This window comes from Canis lupus, chromosome 30, assembly GCF_003254725.2.
Source record: "Canis lupus dingo isolate Sandy chromosome 30, ASM325472v2, whole genome shotgun sequence".
Taxonomy (NCBI): domain Eukaryota; kingdom Metazoa; phylum Chordata; class Mammalia; order Carnivora; family Canidae; genus Canis; species Canis lupus.
The window spans coordinates 32,477,086-32,500,327 of record NC_064272.1 but is presented as its reverse complement, the minus strand read 5'-3'; the positions used below and the strand labels follow the sequence as shown (position 1 = coordinate 32,500,327).

The window sequence follows — 23,242 nt, the reverse complement described above, 5'->3', positions numbered from 1 at the left end:
TCAGGCCCCCCAGGTGGAGGCTGCAGTGCAGCAGGGCCTTCCTCCAGGCAGCCTGTGCAGGAAGATGTTTGGGAAAAAAAAAACATTCTCAGAAGTTCTTCAATGGACTTGAAAGAAAGAGTGCTGGCTCAGGAGGGAGGAGACCGGATTCTGGTCTGGCTCTGCTTCTAACTTGCTGTGTGACTTTAGGTTTCAGTTGCTTCCACTGCTGAGTGACAGAAATAGATGAGATCAAAGGCTTGCCAGGGAGCCCTGTCGAGGTGCCGGGGTCATCACCCTGGAAACTGTTATCAAGGGACAAGGGATGGCATGTGGGGCCCAGTTTCTCTCCACCCAGAGTGGCTCCACTTGTATCCACTTTCTACCCTGAGCATCCTTGCCAGATGCTGCCTTAGCCCAGGTTCCCTAAAAGCAGAGCTCGAGGCAGAGTGTGTGTGCCGCCACTTGATGAGGGAGTGCAGTGCCAGGGAAGCTGTAGTGAGGGAAAGGAGGTGAGGCCGGGGAGGACAGAGAGCTTTGCTGAGGTGGCCACCACGAGCAGCAACGATGCTAGATCCTGTGGGACCTTCTCTAAAGAGGCTCTGTGAAAGAGGGAGACAAATCATAACAGATTGTTAATCATAGAAAACAAACTGAGGGTTGCTGGAGGGGACAAGGGTGGGGCGATGGGTAACTGGGTGATGGGCATTAAGGAGGACACATGATGTAATGAGCACGGGGTGTTATATAAGACTGGCGAATCACTGACCTCTACCTCTGAAACTAATAATACACTGTACGTTAATTAATTGAATTTAACTTAAAAAATAATAAAATAAAATAGAATAAAAATAAAATAAAATAAAATAAAATAAAATAAAATAAAATAAAATAAATAAAATAGGCTCTGTGAAGCTTAGGACAGTTCATCCAGAAAGAAGCAGCAAATATTTCTCTGCCAATCCTTGTCTCTTGTTGGTCAAAGTTCCACCTCACAGAGTGTCTGACACCTCTGCACTTCTGAGGCCAGAAGTCCAGAGGGGAAGTGGGTGCAGTTGAAATGAAACAGGTGGCAAACACCTGGAAGACAGGTATGGCTGTATCAGAAAAGTATCTGACACGGCTATAGCTGAAAAAGAGTGAGAACATCTGCTACATAAAAGGTGAAGCCACTGGGCTGGATAATCCCAAAGGACCTTCCTAGCTGAAAAGTTCCTTGATGTGGTTCAGTAGAATGGCAGCTCAGAGCTGAGACCATTTGCCCTTCTTGTGTGCAGGATTCATGTCCCCAGAGAGTTGCAAGCAAGATCTCCGGAAACGTGTACTCCCCAGTGCCCAAGGGTTGATGCCAATTTTGCTCTGTCCCCTGGCCCCCAAATGTCCACGCAATTTGAGAGCACACAAAGATGATGTTCTTAAAGGGTCCTTAAAGATCAGTCACAGGAAAGAGTGACTGATAATCCTAGCAGGCTGAGTACAGGGGGGTGCAGAGGTTGTTCATCATGTTCTTTCAGGAAGGCCCCGCTGCCAGCTTGGGCTCCCCTCCACTCAGGGGGCAGCTGCCAGTTCCAGATGGGAAGTAGATTTGTGATATTTAAGGGACTGGAGGATTAAATGGGCCAGAGAAGCTTCCTCCACACAGCGTCATCCTCTCATGGCTGGAAGCCCAACCCTGGGTGTTATTAAATTGGTATTACATCATAGGCACTTCATGCCCCTTCCTTTGAAGCCCAGCAGGCTTGCAAAGCCAGCAGAGAATAAGAGATTGGGGTCGGAGCCCGAAGCCTCCATCCTTCTTCTCTGGCATATACATAGAGAGCAATCTGTAGAAGGAAGATCAGACTCTCCCAAATCAAACCTGGGATCCAGTCTGAGCATTGTTGTTGGCTCACCTTAGGGATCAGCTCAGGGCACTTTCTCTGCTGCAAATAGGGACATCACCAGCTCTGCTTATGACATGATGAGGAGCAAAGGAAAGTAAAAAACTATAAAGTCAAGATGCCCTTTAGTGGGGCTGAGGTGGGCACCAGGGTGTGTGGCCTGTGGGTTGCTGGACCCCAGGAAGGAGCTGATGGAAAATGACCCCAAGGTAGTCACCTTTCACAGCCAAGATAGGATGTGGGCTTTGATCAAAATGAGAAGGAATAAAACTCAATAAAAGTCTCCCAAAAGAGAGGACAGGCAAGAAAACAGAATGGAAATAGGCTCAAACCCCTCACATCTCGCAGGAAACATCAGGTCCAGGGTCAGAGCCCAGGGTCAGACTATGGTAAAGAACAAACCCACCAGTGCCAGGCTCTGTGTAGAATGCTCCATAGGCATTACTTCATGGAATCATCACAGCCCCAATGCAGCAGATGCAACAGACTTCACCTCATTGCAGATGAGTAAACTGAGGCTAGGAGCAGTTGAGCAATTTACCCAGGTGTCACAGTTAGTCAGGAATAGTACCAGGATTGAAACCCAGCAGTCTGCTTGCTGATTGTTCTTGGGCTTTGGCCCTTGTTCTTTCTTCTCACAGGGACACTGTCTCCCCAGGCAGCCTGTTAGGTTCAGGCTGTCATCTATATTCCCCTGATTCATACGTCAGTCTGCCCTACTCCCAGGTCTGCTCTAAGCTTCAGATCCATGGGCCCAACAGCCTTCCTGACCCATCTCAAGCATACATCCAAGGAAGAATTCTCATTTACCTTAAACTTGCTCTGACCCACTTCCCAGAGGGCACCTCCGCCATCCACCCAGCTGCAGAACCCGGCCGAAGCCTGGACTCTTCTCTCCCCACCCAACACCCAGGCACTGCCATGGTATCCCCCATACAACTGAGGTCATCATCTCTCTCCTTCCCACGGTGGCTGCTAGCAGGGCAGGACCCTCACTAGGACAGATACACACCACATTCTTTGCCTGGTGGTGTCCAGTGTTGCCTCCTCTCCTCCACCCCACGCTAAAATGCAAACATGATGATGCCACTTCCGTGCCCCAGATCTCTTGAACGGCTTCCTCTTGTTCCCAAGATAAAGGCCCTCTTCATCTGTACCCTTCCCCAGGCCACCTCCTGTTGCTCTTCCTGTGTGTACTCTGCTGCTCTCGCTGAACTTCCCTTTCCTCCAAACACCGGCTTCTTTCTGGATGCTGCGCCTCCTGGCTGGCTGTTCCCTCTGCCTGCAACACTGTTCCACACTGTGTTCTCTCCACTCCGGCTCAGACTTCATGGTCAGCTCCGAAATCCAAAGTGACAAGTAGGATGTCCAGCCTCCAGAAGCCCGGTCTGACCCCACCCGCTCCAAGTCTCTGCTCACACCACGCAGGACACCTCCCCCTTCACACCCTTTACCAAGGCCCCTTTCCCAGCACCAAACGTACGCCTTACTAGAGCAGGGCCTGTCCATCCCTGCCCGCACAGGGCGCTGCTCACAGCAGGGAGTTAATACCTTTGAGAGGAAGAGAGAGCAAGTGACCTTTCTAAAGCCACAACGTCCAAGAGAGTGACAAATCCAGAATTCGAATGCATCAACCTACTCCACGCCCCCCGACTTGGAAAGACGTCTTATCCTCTTATCCTGTTCATTATTTAATTCCTTGCGTCAAGAGCCACGGAGGTGACATTTTAGGAAACGACATCTTCCATCTGGAAAAGGAGAGCGCACAGCGCAGGGGGGGGAGGATCTTAACTGCCCCCTCGCCCCAGCCCCTCCGTCTCCCCAAGGACACGGGAAATCCAGCGTCGCCTCCTCCCCAGGGGAGCATCTGCCGGGCTCTGGGCCTCAGCCAGCTCCGCGAAGCCTCCGCCCGGAGGTCGCCGACGACCCCAGGGACGCCCAGCCCCCCACAGGGCCCCCCGCGTCCCCGCCCGGCCCGGCGAGCCCCGCCCACCTCCCCGCGGCGCCAACCGCCCCAGGCCCCGCCCCCCACCTCCCCGCGGCCCCGCCCCAGGCCCCGCCCCGCCCACCTCCCCGCGGCCCCTCTTCCTCCTCACGGCACAGCCCCCGCCCCCGGCCCCGCCTACCTCCCCCGCGGCGCCAACCCCGCCCCCCCCCAGGCCCGCCCCCCTCCTCTCCGGCTCCGCCCGCGGCCCCTCTTCCTCCTTACGGCGCCGACCCCGCCCCAGGCCCCGCCCCCGGCCTCTCCGGCCCCGCCACATCCCCCGCGGCCCCGCCCCCCGCCCCCGGTTCCGCCCCCCTCCCCAGGCCCCGCCCCCCTCCGCTCCGGCTCCGCCCACCTCCCCGCGGCCCCTCTTCCTCTCCACGGCGCCGACCCCGCCCCCCGATTCTCCAGCTCCGCCCACCTCCCCCTCGGCGCCGGCCCCTCCCCCGGCTCCGCCCACCTCCCCGCGGCACCGCCCACCTCCCCCAGGCCCCGCCCCCGGCCTCTCCAGCCCCGCCCACCCCCCGCGGCCCCGCCCCCGCCCCCGGCTCCGCCCACCTCCCCACGGCCCCTCTTCCTCCCCGCGGCGCCGGCTCCGCCCCCGCCCACCGCCCCGCCCCAGGCCCCGCCCCCCGCGCCGGGTGTCCCTCTGGCCGCCGCCGCCGCCCGGCCGCACAGTGCTTCCCGCAACTTGGAGAGCGAGGCCGAGGCGCCGGCCGCCGGCAGGGCAGCCATGGAGGCAGCGGCGCGGAGGCGGCAGCATCCGGGAGCGGCGGGCGGTGCGGGCGCGCAGCCGGGCGCCTCCTTCCTGCAGGCCAGGTGGGCGCGCGCCGGCGCGGGGAGCGAGGCCGCGGCCCCCACGTGACGCGGGCGGGCGGGGCGGGCGGGGCCGGCGGGGCCGGGGGTGGGCGGGCGTGCGGCCGGCGGGGTCGCCCCTGCGCTGCCCCCCGTGTCCATCCACCGCGCGTCCCCTCCCGGGGCCGCCCCCGCTGCCCGCGCGGCTCGAGGACCGTCGCCCCTCGGGAGACCCGGCAGGGGCCCAAGAACGGGGTGGGGAGGCGGCGCGCGCTCGGCCCCCGGCGCACCTGCGCGCCCCGGGGCCCGGGTCTCGGGGTCCCCCTGAGCGGAGTAGGATGCGGTTTTGGTGTTAACGGGAGCCACGTGAAGGAAAGAGCAAGAAGGGCTTTTCTCACTCGTTTCCCGTCCCCTTCCCTCCAGTTCATGGTTATGAAGTTGAGACCGGGAGGGGGAGGGGGGAGCACGGGAACCGCCTCTTAGTCCCCCCCCCCCCCCCCGTCTTGCCCTCATCCCGTCGTACAGGCCGGAAACATCCCTTGCTTTAAGGAGGCATCTTTGGTTTGCCCGGTGCCGCGGCGGGCACTGAAGAGGTGGGTAAGGTGAAGCCCCAAGGGGCTGAGGTCGTCTTGGAGAGCTTCGTGGAGGCAGCGGCCCTCGAGCTGAGGCTCAGAGCATTCAGTAGGCGACTAGGGAGGGAAGGTTCGAGTCGGGGGAGGAGGTGGTGGAAAGTTTGGGGAAAGTCAGGTGGTCAGCGGTGCACAGCAGCGAGAGGATGTGGACTGAATGGGAAGGGCCTTTCCTGGCCGCAGGGCTGGGACTAGAGTGGAAGCCTGGACTGCATTTTTTTTTTTTAAGATTTTATTTATTTATTCATGAGAGACACACAGAGAGAGGCAGAGACACAGGCAGAGGGAGAAGCAGGCTCCATGCAGGGAGCCCGACGTGGGACTCGATCCTGCGACCCCGTGGTCACGCCCTGGGCCTGAAGGCCGGTGCTAAACCGCTGAGCCACCTGGGGATCCCCTAGACTGCATATTTTAAGGAAATTTAAGGAGACGCTCACCCTGGGGCAACTGTGCCTACTTAAATGCTGAGCCCTGTGTGCCTCCCTTGCCTCACCCTAGCTCCTGCCCTAAATGGCGGGTTAAAAATACAGCCTTTATTTTGCAAGTACAGGAGAGCCATGGAAGGTTTTTGAGCACTAGTGCGCTTAGAGTCAATTTTAGAAAGTCTGGTATGATTTGGGATGAGGGGAGAGTCTGAGAGACTTGGCTGAGGGTAGGTCTTTCCTCTGCTACTGAGGGTCATCTCTCTTCTGGATCCCCTTCAAGTTGGGGATCTTTGACTGCCCTGAACTGTGGCAGCCCAGTTAGAACAGTCGTGGGTATCAAATATGATCGCCCCTTTAACTCACGTGTGGGGCTTCCATGTGCAGTATCTTAGTCTTTTTATATTTTGTATTATATGGAAACATACACATATTTTCTGTCTGTACAAAAACATATATATATATTTTTTTATATGAGGCCCAGAGAGATTACATCATTTGCCTGCAAGAACCAGGATCTAAACCCAGGGCTTCTGCTTGTACTTCCACTTGGGCTGCTGAGGACCAGTGTTCACCTTTATTCCTGTATGAGCTCACTACCGGCCACCGTGCTCTCTGGGAATGGCACGAGGACTGACTGCCACCCTTGTAGGGTACCTCTAGGACCATTTTCAGTATCATTGTTGCTGAACACAATAGACAGAATCATCTTGTCTAGTTCCTAAAATGCTTAGATTTCCTCTGCTGCCCCCATGCTTTGCTTACACGCCTCTAATGACACCTTTCAAGGTGGCCCATTCCAGCTGCCTGTACTGTTGACACTTTTTGTATTCCTATCAACGTAATACATGCCTGTCGTTAAATAATACAGATGGGCTTAGAGTAAAAAAACAGTGGTTCTCTCTTCCACCCTTCCCTGGCACCAGAGACAACAGTAGCTTCTTTTAGCTGTTTCTACCATAATTAAATTCATATTTTAAAATATTAACAAGTGGGCAGCCCCGGTGCCCAGCGGTTTAGCGTCACCTTCAGCCCAGGGTGTGATCCTGGAGACCCGGGATCAAGTCCCATGTTGGGTCCCTACTAGGAGCCTGCTTCTCCCTCTGCCTCTGTCTCTCTCTCATGAATAAATAAATAAAAATATTTAAAAAATAAATAAAATATTAACAAGTACTATGTAACACTTTCTGTGGTCCAGATCCTGCTCTAACGTTTTGCACATAATAATTCAATTGCAACTCTTGAGATAGGATCTGCTATTATCATTCATTTTACAGATGAGAACATTGAGGCCCAAGAGAGATTAAGTAACTTGCTCAAGATCTGGCTGGTGGCAAAGCTAGGATGTGAACCCAGGTGGTCTCCAAAGTCCATGTTCTTAAAAGCTGTACTCAACTGCCATTTCTTGATTTATCTTGTGTAGCTTCTAAGATAGTGTTTATTTATTTTTTTAAGACTAGAGGCACAGAGAGGGGGCACAAGAGGCACAGAGAGAGAGAGAGAGAGAGAGAGGCAGAGAACAGGCAGAGGGAGAAGCAGGCTCCATGCAGGGAGCCCGATGTGGGACTTGATTCCTGGTCTCCAGGATCACACCCTCGGCTGAAGGCGGCACTAAACCTCTGAGCCACCTGGGTACTTTCATATTCTTAAGGGTAATGGTATTTACCTGCTGTTTTTTAGGCATAATTGCCTTCATGTTTTGTGTGTGAATGGATTCTAAACTTTGAACATCAGTATACAATATTTTTATTAGTTAAGCCATGTAAACATTCCCTACAAAGCCAAGGAATGTTTGATAGTACAATATGCTCTCTTATATTGTTTTTGTTTTTCCTGGGGTTTCTAATTGCCTTTCTTTTCCCTTATTTTTTTTTTAATTTTTATTTTATTTATGATAGTCGCACAGAGAGAGAGAGAGGCATAGACACAGGCAGAGGGAGAAGCAGGCTCCATGCACCGGGAGCCCGACGTGGGATTCCATCCCGGGTCTCCAGGATCGCGCCCTGGGCCAAAGGCAGGCGCTAAACCGCTGTGCCACCCAGGGATCCCCTTTCTTTTCCCTTCTTATTATTTGCCTTCACTTTCTCATTTTTTGTTCAAGCTTTCCATCATGTCAGGTATTTTACTGTTCTTTATATAGAACCAAAATTAATCCCTTTGTAGTTCCCATTTATGGGTCCCTGCTTGACTCCACCATGGTTGGGTCCTTCCTTTTCTGCCAGGCAGTCCTGCACATGCTGACTGCTTTGAATATTTCAGCTGTATGTTATGTGTTCCCTGCTTGTCATGGTATCAGTTCCCTCATATGGTACACTTGTAAAGCTGTGGAGAAGAGAAAAGGCTATCCTTGTCTTGGGTTACCTGCCATTCACTAGTGTTCTCAGCTGTAGTTTCTGATGACAGATCTAGAGCTGGCACAGGCTGGGGGTTCAGTGTGTGAAGTCTGTGGAGTCAGGAACTTGGGACCGGCTTGAGGTTGCTCATCCCCAGGACAAGAACTAGGGGAGAGGATGCCAATGCCCTCTGTGATCTGCCACCTGGAGTCACAGTCCCAACGAAAGAAAACCAGTCAGATGCTAACCAGTCTTGATTCCCAAGCTGAGTGCCCTGTATCTGCCTCTTTTTTCCTGCCCTGCTAAACCAGGGATCCTCATTACTGAGATGCCCCCTTCGGTAGAAGAGGAAATAATTACTGAGCCCCTAGTATATACTAGGTATCCACAGCTTCCAGAGACCCATTCGTAAGTGCTTCCCCAGGCTTTCAAAATACTTTTCTCCTCTGTAGCAAACATCCTACTCTTTGACCACTTTGGAGGTTTCCAGAATAAAACACTGAGAGTTTATCCTCTCTCCTGCCAAGTTCTTTACGCCTGGAGGTTCTCACCATCTGCTTTTTGAGCCCTTGACTAATAGTCACTAAAGGGAAGGGCACATGGATGCTCTAAGCCAGTTGTTCATCTCAGACCCATCTCTGAGCAATTGTCACATTGAATTTCCGAATATCTGCCCAGCCTGAAGCCCAACCAGTCCCTCACTTCTCTTCGTCTCAGCCGATAATAAGCCCAGGCATTCAACTCCATGCAGTGCCTTCCTCACTTCCACCCCAGGCCTTTGATCATGCTCTCCTGCTTTTCTGCCTACTTAAATCCACCTATTCATGCTTCCAGGCTCTCTTCCTTCATACAGGCTTTGCATACTGATCTCTTCATATGTCACATAGTTAATTATAATAGAAACAGAATAGGAAACTATCTAGAGCACAGGTCTTGAGTTCATAAAGACACAGGTTTGGATTTATGCTATTCAGGGCTCCTGGACAAGTGACATAAAGCTAGTATGAACTCTAGTACCCTTAGCAAAAAGGAGTGTATTGGTTCATGTGGCCAAACCATTAGCTTGGGGTTGCCTAGAACTCTCGGGCTTTTCCTCATGTTTTTCTCTGGTCTTCTCTACAGGGTTGCTTCATTCTTGCCTGGCTGCCCTTTGAGGTTGGCACACGTTGGCCACAGGCAGCCCTGGGCTTGCAGCCTTAGCACCCCAGTGCCAGAAGGGAAGACACTCTCTCCACCAACTCTAGTTGGAAAAGCCCCACTGGGTTGGCTTAGGTCACCAGCCCTGCCTTTGGCCAAGGAAACATCATCTCTTACTAGAAGAAGCTTGGAGTGGGAAGTTGGCTGACAAAAGGAGTAGTTGCTGCAGCGCCTTACTACATGGGTGATCTTGGCTAAGCACTTAACCCCTGTAAGCCTCAGTATCCTCTTCTGCAACACAAGAGGGGAACAGCCTCGTGCAGGTTGCTGCCAGCATTCAGTGAGATGGTGCAGGTGAAGCTCCTAGCACAGCACACACCAGCACTCAATAAATGTGGGGGACAGGAACGCTGAGTAGAAGGGACAAGAAGGCTTGACCCAAGAGAGGCCCCCCCCCACCACCTGTCTTGTCTGCCACCAGAGGATGATGAGACCCTCCTCTCCTCCCCCTCCAGGAGCTTTGCCCCTCTGCCTCTGGGCTGTTCCACCAGCCCACTGTGGGCCATGCTTAGATTGGCTGAAAGGAATCCCAGAAAGTGACAGAAGCAATAGCAGCGCAGAGAAGAAGAAACCCTTCATGTCGCCTCTAAGCTAATATTGGCCAGTAAAAAGAATGAGTAACTGGTAATTGAGATTGTTTTAAATCATCCAGTAATCTCTCAGCACAAACCAGGAACTGAGCTGAGAACTCTGGGTGATCAGGACCATTCACACAGCTCCTGTTCTTGGCATAAATAGAGCAATAAAATTCACACCTCAAATCATCTTAGGAATAGCAGGCTGCTTGTCGTCACCGGAGGCATGCAAGTAGTGTCAGGGACATTGTGAAGAGGATTTGGACTCTGATGAGGAAGTTGATGAGTTGAGAGAACCTTAAAAGTCACTCATCTTCTTGAGGGGCTCGGTGGAGCAAAACTCCAGACCCATGATGTCATGGCAAGACTGGGGGTTAGAGATGAAGCACCCCTGGAGTGGGGCTGGTGGGGCTTTGGGAAAAGCTTCATCAGGAAAGCCATCCTGGAGGAAGTGGCATATTCACTGGCCCTTGCTTGAACTTCAGCTTATCTGTGAAAAGCAGATGGCTAACTGCTTTGCAGGAGGGACAAGTGTCCAAAGATGTTTCAGATGGCATTCCACTTCTTGCCATGTCTCTTGTGTCACCTTGCAGGGTGTCCCTGCTGGAGGGTTGCACTGTGGATGAGTGACACCAGCGGCCTTATTCTTCCTTCCTCCTGCCTGGTTCAGGATCTGAGGGAAAGGGCCAGTTGGTCCCAGTCTTTGGTCTATAAGGCAGGTCTCACTGGAGGGCTCTGATAGCTCCAGCTCAGGTCACATGCCCATCTGGTGGCCCAATCCCTGTGGACATGATGCTGGCAGTGAGGTCATAACTATAAGCTATGGAGCCTAATCATTTGGGTGCGGATATTTAACTATAGGGGCACCGGGTGGCTCAGCGGTTGAGCGTCCGCCTTTGGCCCAGGATGTGATCCCAGGATCCGGGATCGAGTCCCACATCGGGCTCCCTGCATGGAGCCTGCTTCTCCCTCTGCCTCCGTCTCTGCCTCTCTCTCTCTCTCTCTCTCTCTGTGTCTCTCATGAATAAATAAAGTCTTAAAAAAATACTTGTCTATAATTTTGGGCAGGTTATATAACATCTTGGACCTCAGCTTTTTCACTTGTAAAATGCGGCTAATATTCCAACCGCAAAGGGTTTCTGTAAGGATTAAAAGAGTTAGATGAGAATGCGCGTGGAATACAGCAAGTATTCAATAAAGGTTCACTGCTGTCATCTATCAGCATGAGATGCATTTTCCAGCCACATCCTTTGCCCTATTTCATTTCCCCGTTATTCTATAGGCGAGAACGCCCCCAAAGAAACTGCTGGTTTAGCAGTTTCCTTCCTGAATCACGGAGAAGCTAAGCTAATGTTGGGGCAGCTGGAATCCATTCCCAGGACGCATACCCCTTGGCCTCAGAGCCAGTATTTCCAGCAGAGCTCTTCCTGGCAATGAATACCCCTACCCTCGAGTCCCCATACCTTTCTGTGGCTCATCTCCGGGAAGGTTCCCGTGGGAGCAGAGAAGAGCTGACCCCTCTTGTCTGGTTGCTTCTCAGGCACAGCTCTGGCAAGGCTGATGAAGCTGTTGGCACAGCTCCCTTCCACCTCGACCTCTGGTTCTACTTCACCCTGCAGAACTGGGTTCTGGACTTTGGCCGGCCCATCGCCATGGTGAGTGTGAAGCCGTGGACAGAGCCCTTACCAGCAGTGAGGACACAGTGTGACCTGAATTTGCCAAGTGACCTTAGACAAGTCACTTTCCCTACAGTAAACTAGGAGACTAGACCTGGATGTTTCCGTGTCCTTTAGCTCTGTGACTATGCCAGCGAGTGGGGATCCCGAGGGCCTGCATTGTCATACTGTGCCCTGACTCTCACAGGGGAACTGGTGGCCCTAAACAGTGATATTGTGTCTCTGTCCATCCCACCACCCCACACCCAGATTTAGCCAAATCACCAAGCCGTGCTGTGCGGTGTGGGAAAGAAAGCAGAGCATCCCCACAGCCTTGGCATAATACTATTATTTTTCTGGAGGTAAAGAGTCTAGGTTGATTTTGTGTATCATGACTCTGAGCCCCAGGTAATTTTTAGTGCTGTCTGTGAAACCATCTCCTTCCCTCCAGGGCTACTTCATGCATCAGTGTACAGTGGTGGCCTCCACAGAGATTAATGCAGGAAGAGCACTGAAACCCCTGGCTTGTAATAAGTAGGTAGGTAGATAGGTAGATGATAGATAGATAGATAGATAGATAGATAGATAGATAGATAGATAGATAAACAGAATGTGAATATATTGAGTGAGGTAGCACCATGTACCAGGTGGTTAATTTGTGTGTGTGGGGGGGGTAAAGATAACTATATCCAATACTGGAACAGACACCTGGCACATGCTAGTGGAAATGCAAATTAGCAAAGCCCTTTTGGAAAGCAGTTTGTCCAAGTGATAACTAGGAGCCTAGAAAAGTGCTTGGCATAAATGCTCGATGCACTTTTATTTTTATTATTATTTTTCAAAGGATTTTATTTATTTATTCATGAGAGACACAGAGAGAATAGCAGAGATAGGCAGAGGGAGAAGCAGGCTCCATGCAGGGAGCCCGATGTGGGACTCAATCCCATGACACCAGGATCATGACCTGAGCTGATGGCAGATACTCAACCACTGAGCTACCCAAGTGCCCCTTTTTATTATTTTTTTAAAGGTTTGTTTATTTATTTTAGAGAGAGTGCTTGCATGGGTGGGTGGGGGGAGTGGCAGAGGGAGAGGGAGAGAGAGACTCTCAAGCAGACTCCACAGTCAGTGCAGAGCCCAAATTGGGGCTGATCTTAGGACCCTGAGGTCACACATGACCTGAGCTGAAATCAAGAGTCAGACGCTCAACGGACTGAGCCACCCAGGCACCCCTCAATGCACTCTTATTGAAGGAATGATAATAATAATAATAGGAAAGTAGGAATAGTGGTTAACATACATTGAGTGCTCGCTCTGTTCTAAACTCTTTACGTGTTTAAATTTATTGGATCCTCACCTCACCACTCTTACTAATGTCAATTTTACAGATGGGAAGACTCAAGGATAGAGAGGGCAGGTAACTAGCTCAGGGTGGCCCAAATAGCAAGGGGAAGAGCCAGCACCTGCACCCAGGCACTCACCCCCTTCCTGTCCTGTATATATCCAGAACTCTAATACGTTAACCCTCCTGACCCAGTAAGACCCCTTCCAAGAATCTGCCCTGAAGATGTAATCAGCAAGGAGACAACAGCCTCTATACCCGAAGGTGTTCCCTGCAGCGTTGCTTACCTGGGACGTGACTTCAGCGTCCAGAAGTAGGTGCTGGGCAAATTAGCTTTCTGTATCTGGTATAGAGAACATTATCTGGCCATTAAACATGGACAGTCTGGAGCAGCCTGGGTCGTTTGGGAGAAAAGTTGTGGCGGTAGCATGTATAGTGCCAGATTGCAAGTCAGTGACAATCTCAACATCTTGTATACGTGAGTCAGACACTTGAAGGGAATTAAGAAAGCTATTCTAGGGCACCTGGGTGGCCCAGTTGGTTAGGCGGCAACTCTTGATTTCTGCGCAGGTCAGGATCTCAGGGTCCTGGGATCGAGCCCTGAGTCAGACTCTGCACTCAGCAACTCAGCACAGTCTCCTTGGGATTCTCTCCCTCTCCCTCTCCCTCTCCCTCGGCCCCTCCCCCTGCTCATTCTCTTTCTCTCCCTCTCCCCCCCCCTCTCAGATAAAAGAATAAATAAATATTTAAAATAACAACAAAGAAAGCTTTTCTGGCAGCACTGTTGGGGCAGACTTGGGGTGGATACCGTTTCTCCTTTCTGCAGACTCTCTGTAAGATTTATATGTTTTTTCAGTGTGGGAGAAAGAAGAGAGCCTGAGCCAAGAGTCAGGGTACCTGGTCAGCTTTGTGGGTGACTTTAATCAAGTCACTGTCTGCTAGGCTTTGGTTCTCTCATCTGTAAGAAGGCTGGTTGGCCTGGCTGCTCCGAGCTCCCTTCCCGCACAAAGGTCCCACATACTAGGGACCAAAGGAGCTGCCCATCAAACCAGTGCTAAGGAGAGGGGGGAAGTGAATACGAGAGCAGGCTCATGGCTGTCCTCTGCCCTCACTCCTTAGGACTCAGCCACAACTGGCCATGGTGGCCCATGTGATGGCCCACATCACTTCCCCAGCCCACCCAGCCACCTAAGTGAGCTTGTTAGGAGAGAATACATATGAAAAGCTCATATATACACTGGAGCTTTTGAAATGTTGGCATGACGTCCCCAAATTTGTGATAGTGAAAAACAAACTCGTACAAGCCATAAAAGTGGTATGTAGTTAATTGTAACAGGTCAACTAATGGCCAGGTGTATGAAGAAGTATCAGATTCTCCCTTTCTATTTTTTTTAAAGATTTTATTTATTTATTCATGAGAGACAGAGAGAGAGAGAGAGAGAAGCAGGCTCCATGCAGGGAGCCCGACGTGGGACTTGATCCCGGGTCTCCAGGATCATGCCCTGGGCTGAAGGCGGGCACCCAACCGCTGAGCCACCCAGGCTGCCCAGATTCTCCCCTTCTAAGTCTCACCTCGGACAGTTTGGGGCACAGCTACTCACTCCTTTCTCTGCTCCTGCAAACACACGTTCTTTTTCCTTTTCTAATTAAAATGAGATCTTACTTTATGCCTTTTTATACAACTTGCTTTCCTTTAGAATATACAATGGTTGTCTTTTCATGTCCGTACATACAAGGTGTCATTTCTGAGAATGGCTAATTCACCTGCTAGAGTAAAGATGTGCTGTAACGTATTCGGCTCGTCCTGGTTAGTTGAGGAGTCGGCCTGTTTCTGATATTTTCCTATCACAAAGACTATTTCAGCCATCACATGTATCTTTTTTTTTTTTAAAGAAATTTAAGTATGGTTGACATACAGTGTTATTTTAGTTTCAGGTGTATAACATAGCGATCCAACAATTCTATACATTATGCTGTGCTTGCCACACTTAAGTGTAGGTGCCACACCACATTATTACAATATTATTGACTATATTCCTTATGCCGTACTTTCCAGCCTCATGACTTATTTATTTGATAACTGGAATTTTGTACCTCCTAATCCCTTCCACCTATTTTGCCCATCCCCCAACTTCTTCCCCTCTGGGACTCACCAGTTCTCTGTATTTATGATTCTGTTTCTGTGTTTGTTCATTTGTTTTTTTAGATTCCACATATAAGTGAAATGATACGGCATTTATCTTTCTCTGATTTATTTCACTTAGCTTAATAGACCAAGAGGGTTATTGCAAAATGGGAAGATTCTTCTTATGGCTGAGTAATGTGTTGGCGAGCACATGGTGAAAGGGTAACCCTCGTGCACTGTTGATGGAAATGTAAATCGGTACAGCCACTGTGGAACAGTATGGAGTTTCCTAAAAAAATTTTTAAAAAAATAAAAATTAAAAATAGAAATACCATACAATCTAGTAACTCCACTACTCTGTATTTACCCAAAGAAAATGAAAACACCAATTCGAAAAGATGTATACACCCCTATGTTCGTTGCAGTATTATTTGCAATAGCCAAATTATGGAAGCATCCTAAGTGTCCATCAATAATTGAATGGATAAAGAAGATGTGGGTATCATAAATTAAAAAAAAAAATTAAAAAAAAAGATGTGGTGTATATATCCAACATATATATCTTGATATAGATGAAGATACAGAGATACACACCGAGTAAGAGAAAAAGAGAGGAACAGAGACCTGTATCCTGGGAGTTTTATATGTGCAGGTTAGTTTTAACCAACATGGCATTTCTGAATTAAAAGAGATAAACATTTATATGGCATTTCTGAATTAAAAGAGATAAACATTTATGATTTCTTTTTTTTTTTTAATTTATTCATGAGAGACACACACACAGAGAGAGAGGCAGAGATACAGGCAGAAGGAGAAGCAGGCTCCATGCAGGGAGCCCGATGTGGGACTCGATCCGGAGACTCCAGGATCACACTCTGGGCTGCAGGCGGCGCTAAACCGCTGCGCCACCAGGGCTGCCCAAACATTTATGATTTCAATTGAAATTTGTGGTCATTGCCTGTGTCCTCAGTCAACAGATACTGGAAGTCCAGTTTGGGGGGGTCATAACATGTTTTGACTTTGCACAGGGGTTTTCACACTGACCCCAACAAGGCCAGGACTCACTGGGGTAGACCAGTAAGAGAGGGCTTGCCAGGCAGAGGAACTGCCCCTGGCCTGCCTCCTTTCTCGGGGAAGGTAAGAAAGAAAGAACTGAAGCTACTTTGTAGAACTCACTATTTTCTCCTTTGTTTCCTGACGTATACTTTTGGAAGAAGTGGTCCATGCTCAGTACTTAGAGCATGGAGCCTAGCGGTCAGGAGATCTTTTCATCATCAGAGGACTGGAAAGTGCCAGACCCCTAAGGGCCCAAGTAGACCACCTGGGCCACATCTCTTGTGTTGCAGATGGGGAAACCAAGGCCCAGACAGGAGAAGGACTTGCCAAGGGTCACCCAGAAAGTTTGTGGCACCATGAAGTCCCAAAGTAGTCTCTAACTACCAGACCAGTACCCAGGGACATTTATTTAGTGCCCACTGGGAGAGGGGCGCAGAGTCAGGCTCTGGATTTGCCTCTACTTGTGTGCCTGGGGATACCTCCTTTGGGACTCAGCTTGTCTGTCTGGGTACCCTAGGGCTGCCAGGAAGATCCCCAGAGATCACAGAAAGAATTAAGTATGTGAGGAGGAGGTGGGGGCCAACTCTCCGAAGGGCCTTCTGGGCCTGGGTGAACACCATTTCTTCCCTTGCTCCCCAGCTGGTGTTCCCACTCGAATGGTTTCCACTCAACAAGCCCAGCGTAGGGGACTACTTCCACATGGCCTACAACATCATCACGCCCTTCCTGCTGCTCAAGGTACAGTCCCGGCCTCCCTGCCCTCCCTTCTCACCCTCATCCTTCCTCCCTGGCAGGAGGCTGGTGCCAAGCCCTGGGAGTCATGGAGGCCAGTGGAAGCAGGCCTACCCTTCCTGAGCCTGGGGGGGTGAAGGCTGTGGCAGAGGGACACACCAAGGGCTGGCGAGGAGGGATGCAGAAGCCCTCCCCGAGGAGGGGTGTTTGATTTGGGCTTCAGCCTGGTGTGCCAGGGGATGATGTGCAAGAGGTGCTCAGGCAAAAGGACCCGAAGACAGGGCCATGCTTGTGAAACCACAGTAATTTTGGGGAAGCTGAAGCAGAAGGAGGGACTGGGCTGGTTGTCTGGGGGAGAAGTCAGGGACCAGTTGGGAAGGCAGGTAGGGTCCAGGTGGCAGCAATGGAGGTGCCCTTTACTCTGGCCTGGAGATCTGGGAGCACAGAGCTAGCCAGGGCTGCCGGCTTGGCACGTGCAAGTAAGGGCTCTTAAAACAACTATCGCCATGTGCCATCCCCATCATTTTGTTTCTAGAAAGATGCTTCTAATCTCCAAAAGTAAGAAAGGTATAATACTAGAATTCAGAGGAATCTTAAATAGTTTGGTTTCCAAAGCATCTGCCCTCCCCTCACCCCGCCACCCCCCCCCCGCCCCCACACCACACTTCCCTGACATTTTCTTTGTGCTTACCATGGGCCAGTGGCTCAGAAACCAGAGGGTCCCACTGCTGAGCCAGCCCAGCCACCCAGAGGCACACCTGGGGGTAGGGAGAGGGCCTGGCATTGTGCCTGGATGCCTGTGTTGAAGGCCTGGCTGTCACTTCCACCACGTGGTTAGTGTGCGACCTTGGGCAATCAGCTAGTCCCTCTGAGTCTGCTCCCTGGGAAAAGGGGGTGCTGTTTCCCAGCTCATGCCGGCTTCACGGGGATCGCCTGAGACTCGAGGCTGGCTTAGCCTGCCAACGGGACCCACCAATTCCGTAGTGACTTTTCAGCCGGTGGCATGCATCCGACCCCAGGCATGAGGGGGGCGCAGGGGTGTCTCCTGTTGCGGTGGAGGCTGAGCCACGGCCTCCCTCTGACCTCAGCTCATCGAGCGGTCCCCTCGCACCCTGCCCCGCTCCGTGATCTACGTCAGCATCATCACCTTCGTCATGGGCGCCAGCATCCACCTGGTGGGCGACTCCGTGAACCACCGCCTGCTCTTCAGTGGCTACCAGCACCACCTGTCTGTCCGCGAGAACCCCATCATCAAGAATCTGAGCCCCGAGACGCTGGTGAGCCCCCCCCCCCCCCCCCCCGCATGCAAAGCCCTGTGGGTCGGGCCGTCCTGGAGCCGGAGCGCCCCGCCGCCCGCCCTCCTGACCTGCTGGAGGCGCCCTGCTGGGGAGAGGGACCCCAGGGGAGAGGGCGGGGCAGCGGGGGGGGGGGGGCGGTGAGGGCGGCTGGGGGAGGCCCGCCCCGGCACCTCCCGGTGCACCTGCCGCCCTCAGATCGACTCCTTCGAGCTGCTCTACTACTACGACGAGTACCTGGGCCACTGCATGTGGTGAGTGATGGGCCCGGCCCGGGGTGCCCGGGGTCGCGGGGGGCGGGAGCCCCTGGGAGCGGGGCGCGGCAGTGCCCGCGGCGGCCACTAGAGGGCAGCGCGCAGCCGGCCCTGCGCCCCCGGAGCCGCGGGGAGGGCGCAGCCGAGGCCCCAGCCCGGAGCCCCGGGGTCTGGGGGGAGGTGGGGGCGAAGCCGAGGAGGGCCGGCTGGACTTCGGGGTGCGGCTGCGTGCCCGCCCCTGCGAGTCCCGGGAGGGCCCCCCTGCACCCCGAGGGCGGGGAAGCCTCCCAGCTGTGCGCAGCCCCCGGCCTCGCGGGACGAGCCGCCGGAGCGGGCTGGGGGGCGGGTGCAGCCGGCAGCCTCGCTCAGGGGGGCCTCCCGCGTGTCCGGGGTCCGGGCACCACCTGGCAGTCCCGGGTCCTGGCCTGGCCTCCCCGGGAGCCCCAGGGAAGGGAGGAGGGGCGGGCCGGGAGTGTAGCCCCCCAGGCGGCAGGGGGGTGCTGGTAGGTCGGGGTGAGGCCAGGAGGGGCACCGGTGAGGGGGCTTCACAGAGCCCCTGCAGGACCTGGAGCCTGTGGTCCCCAGCCCTGGAGTAGGTGGGGGGCACCCCCTCACACCCCCTCCCTGCGCAGGGAGGTGCGCCCCCCGCACGCATGGGCGGCCTGTGGGCCTCTGATGTGCATGTGCCCCAGCCTGGACCCCAGCCTGCCCCCCCCAGCCCGGGGAGGACCCACCAGGACCCACCAGGACGGCTGGTGCAAGGCCGGGTGGGGGGGTGGTGAGCGGGAGGGTGTGCACAGGCCTGAGGCAGGCTCCCTGTTGCAGGTACGTCCCCTTCTTCCTCATCCTCTTCATATACTTCAGTGGCTGCTTCACTCCCACCAAGGCGGAGAGTTCAATGCCGGGGGCAGCCCTGCTCCTGGCCATGCCCAGTGGCCTCTACTATTGGTGAGCGGACCTGGACCTGGGGGGCGGGCGGGGGCGCCGAGTGAGCCAGGCAGTAAAAACGTGCGTGCCCTGGGCTCCTGCTTCCCCCTCTGTCTAGCAGGGACGTGGCAGTGCTGTGTGGTAGCCTCTCTGTCACCAGGAGGCCAGGCCTGAGTGCGGCCTCTCCACCCTCGCGCCCCTCTGCCCCAGCTCACAGAACCCCAGTGCCACCTTGGGCCCAACAGAATCCACCTGTAATACCAAACCCATGGAGCCTGGTGGGCCTCAGTTTCCACCTGTGCCAAGTGGGACAGTCCTTGCTTGTCTCCGTCTCAGGAGATGGCGAGGATCTAGCAGGGCAGAAGGAGGCTTCGTGAACTGTAAAGCACTATGAAGGTGACAAGGACAGAGACGGGGAAGTCCGTGGCGACTCCGGCCTCAGCCAGGCTCCTACCTCTCCTCTGTCACTTCTGCCCCAGGGACAGGCTCCAGGATGTCATAGGAAGGACCAGACCCTTCTCTGATGGGAAGCTTGCCTCAGAATGAGAAGGGTCTTTTTTCATGGAGCCAGATCCCTAGGGTCCATCCCTGGGTCTGTCCCCTGCCCTGCAGAGAGAGTGGACCAGGGCCAATCAGTATGCCCCCTGACGACAGGGCGAGAAAGAATGAGTGGCACCCACAGCAAGAAGGAAGGTGGTTCGACATGGGCAGGGCTTTCTGTGCAGTTCTTACCCACAGCGTGTTAACGCGGAGGTGGCCACGATAGGAGCAGCAGCCATTTAAGCCACGCGCTTTTCCGAGTAAGAGATGTACACAGTCCCTGCAGGTCTTACCTCTGGAGAGCCAGGCCCATTTATGCCCTCTCTGAGTGAGAACACGGAAGCTCCAGGATGTCCTGTAAATTCCCCAAGGTCACACAGCCACTGAGCTGTAGAGCTATAATTCCTCGAGTGGAATGGTCAGCATCATGGCTCTCCCTGGAGGCAGGGGAGTGGACCAGACAACACATGTTACTGGATTCCTGGCCACGTGCTGAGCACTGCCCCGGGAGCTGCAGAGAACCCTGGGAGGTCTGGGACTGTCCCAGCCCTCAAGGAGACAGAAGTGACCACCCCTATGAACTGCAACTGCATTCCCAGACTCAAATGCCTATAGGAGCCAGGCTGGTAACAGAGAGGCGTCGAGGAAGCAGTAGGGAGTGGTGGGGAGTGCGGCAAACAGTAGCCACATGCTCTTTCTAGAGGGGACGGCTGCCTTCTCCTGTAATCAGTTGTTGTCATGTGGGAATACGGGCCTAATGTGACCAAAGAAACCAGAAATCCATACTTTCTGCTACTCTGTTACTTAAACATTGGTAACAAACTCAACGTTTTAAAAAATGGCAGCTATACGAGCCAAATTAACCTGCTGCCCACGGGGCTGTGGCTCGGAGTAGGATGGTTCCCTGAGCCCCCTGTTACGTGAGCTGCTCTGACCGGCTGGGAGGGCACCCCGGTACGTGGGTACAGCGAGGGATGCCGGGCAGGACAGAGCTGTGATGGGCCCCGACTCACCCCACCCGCTGGCCTCTCCAGGTACCTGGTCACCGAGGGCCAGATCTTCATCCTCTTCATCTTCACCTTCTTCGCCATGCTGGCCCTTGTCCTGCACCAGAAGCGGAAGCGCCTCTTCCTGGACAGCAACGGCCTCTTCCTCTTCTACTCCTTCGCTCTCACCCTCCTGCTCGTGGCCCTGTGGGTCGCCTGGCTCTGGAACGACCCCGTGCTCAGGAAGAAGTACCCGGGTGTCATCTACGTCCCCGAGCCCTGGGCCTTCTACACCCTCCACGTCAGCAGCCGACCCTGAGTCCCAGGCAGCGGCCGCTCGGGGCCCTGCCTGGAGGGAGATGAGCTGTAGCGAGTGTGTGAGTGTGGGATGTGTGTATCCCCCCGTGGATGTGCGGTCATCACGGCGTTGGTGGGGATGTGCGTATGTATGTGTGTCTGCTTATGTGTAACTGGTAACAGGTCATTGGTGAGGGTGTGCATCGTGCACTCGGACAGGTGTGTGTGTGTGCGCGTGCGCATGTGCAGAGTGCACCATCATAATACTCAGTTGTCTGGATCAAGTTTCTCTTTGGTTTGGATCTTTTCAGGTTGGGATATAGTTTCAGGCAGTGCGTCCAGGCCGAGGTCGGGGCCCTGCCTTCTCGTGCACCTGACTGGAGCCGGGTCCCCTCACGCGCTGTGCGGGGCCGGTCTCTTCCAGGGTGTCCTCTGGCCATGCTGTGTAGGTGGGTGGGGCAGCAGCAGTGAGGGGACTGGGCATGTCACCGTCCCACCTGGCTCACCCCTCAGACCTGCCCTGACCCTGCAGGCAGATGACAAAGGTTAAGTTCACTTTCTGGGCATTGAGCAAAGCGCATCCCTCCCCTGGGCCTCACTTGCACTGGCGGGGCTCAGGGCCCAGAGTGTGTCGAGGGGCTGGTTGTGGTCTCCTCTTGGGGCAGCCTTGGGATGGATGGAAAGTTCTTTCCTGTCACTTCCCTCTGCTACCCCGGGTAGGGTACGTGCACCTCAGATCCCCACCCAAACTCAGGTCACACAGAGTGTTGAGCCACCCAACCCTGGAGAGCCGGAGGCCAGCCGCCTCCCCTGACCACAGCCCGGTCTCGGGGCCTCCAATCATTTCCCTCTACCGTAAGCTGCCTCCCTGCTCCCCACCGGAACTGCGGCACCCCTTCCTGGCAGCCTACCCGGGATGTTTGAGCTGCAGCTCGCAGTATTCCCTGAGCCCCATTAGAGGGCCAGGGGGGCTCTTGGGGCTGTTGGGGACCAGGAACCGGAGGCCTTGTCTCAGCCTGAATCTCATGCCTTTGCTCGTGGCCCTGCTCCCAGAAAAGGGAGGCTCCGCTCCCAGCAGGACGCCCCGGGCCCACGTCCCCCCGGCCTTGGGGCCAAGTGTGCCCACACAGCTGCCCGCGCAGTCCCCCTTTCCAGCCAGCACTGGCTCAGCGAGCTGGGGGTCTTGGGGCCTTGCCTTCCCCGGGGCCTTGCGCCTCTCCTGTGTCCTCAGGGAGCCCCAGGCCTCAGCTCCTTTCATGTTGGGGCCCCTCTACAGCCCCCCTTAGAGGTCCCCCAGCCCCTGGTCGGACGGGTGGAGGGACGTGTGAATAAAGACCAGCGTGGAGCCAAGCCTGGCTGGTGGCCGCTTCTTGCTTCGCGCGTGACTTGGGGGGGCGGAGGGGGGGCCCTGGGGCCAGGCAGAGGCCCGTGGCTAAGAGCAGGTGCTGCCGCTGCCCGTCGGCCTCCCGGGCCCCTCATGGGGTGCTGGGGCGTGGGGGGCTCCTCCCAGTCAGTCCCAGCCCTCTCCAGAGGAGCCGCGGATATGGGGGTGGGGAGCCAGGACGGGCACCTCCAGGCCGCCTGCCCCCCTGCCAGCTCCTTCCAGAGGCCGGAACAGAGAGGGCGCCTTTGGGGAAGGTGAGGAGGCTGGTTGGTTGGAAGCTGGCACTGAGCCTCGACGAGCCGCTTACCCCCGTGGCCTCGGACCCCCCACGCGGCCCCCAGGACTTCCTGGGGCTCCCGTTAGCGGGGACAGGAGGTGCTCTATGTTGGCGTCGTCCCTGGATTCCTTCCTGACCTTGCGGACGCTGCTCCTTCCAACCCGCTCTGGGCCTCTTCTCCACAGCCACAGCTGGTGGCCTCTGAGCAGGCCCAGGCCCGGGCCCAGTCGTGTGGGCCTGAAGCTCATACAACTTTTAGGGGGGGTGGCAAAGGGGGAGGCCTGGCTCAAACAGCAAAAAAAAAAAAAAAGAAATTAGGTATGAGGGTCGCCGGGTGGCTCAGTCAGTTAAGCATCTGACCCTTGACTGCAGCCCAGGTCACCATCTCAGGGGCCTGCGATCGCCCGCACTGAGCCCTGCCCTTGGCGGGGAGCCGGCCTGGCAGTCCCTCTCCTTCCTCCCTGCTCCACCACGGGTGCGCCCTCTCCCTCCCTCTCTGCCTCGGTCTCCCTGTGTGTCTCTAAAATAAATCTTAACAAATTAGATATGAAAGTGAATGTTTAAAATGGAAAAGACAT

At 54.3% G+C, this 23,242-nt stretch overlaps 1 protein-coding gene across 2 annotated transcripts; it reads left to right on the top strand.

Annotated features, from left to right (window-relative positions):
- The first annotated feature begins 4,490 nt into the window (after window positions 1-4,490).
- CLN6 (CLN6 transmembrane ER protein) lies at window positions 4,491-22,353 on the top strand. Of its 2 annotated transcripts, XM_025472366.3 has the most exons (7): window positions 4,496-4,662; window positions 11,335-11,449; window positions 16,612-16,710; window positions 17,793-17,981; window positions 18,198-18,253; window positions 19,079-19,201; window positions 20,755-22,353. In XM_025472366.3, the coding sequence occupies exons 1-7, from the start codon at window positions 4,577-4,579 to the stop codon at window positions 21,023-21,025; spliced, it is 939 nt and encodes a 312-aa protein (XP_025328151.1). In that variant the 5' UTR covers window positions 4,496-4,576; the 3' UTR covers window positions 21,026-22,353. The 2 variants fall into 2 exon arrangements, with proteins under 2 accessions (XP_048960066.1, XP_025328151.1); XM_049104109.1 differs by lacking the exon at window positions 18,198-18,253 and having other exon boundaries at window positions 4,491-4,662.
- The last annotated feature ends 889 nt before the right edge of the window (window positions 22,354-23,242 follow it).

Coding starts and splice junctions, on each gene's coding strand:
- CLN6 (XM_025472366.3), top strand. CDS start 4,577: ATGGAGGCAGCGGCGCGGAGGCGGCAGCATCCGGGAGCGGCGGGCGGT. Junction 11,450..16,611: donor TTGGCCGGCCCATCGCCATG/GTGAGTGTGAAG, acceptor CTTGCTCCCCAG/CTGGTGTTCCCACTCGAATG. Junction 17,982..18,197: donor ATCTGAGCCCCGAGACGCTG/GTGAGCCCCCCC, acceptor TGCCGCCCTCAG/ATCGACTCCTTCGAGCTGCT.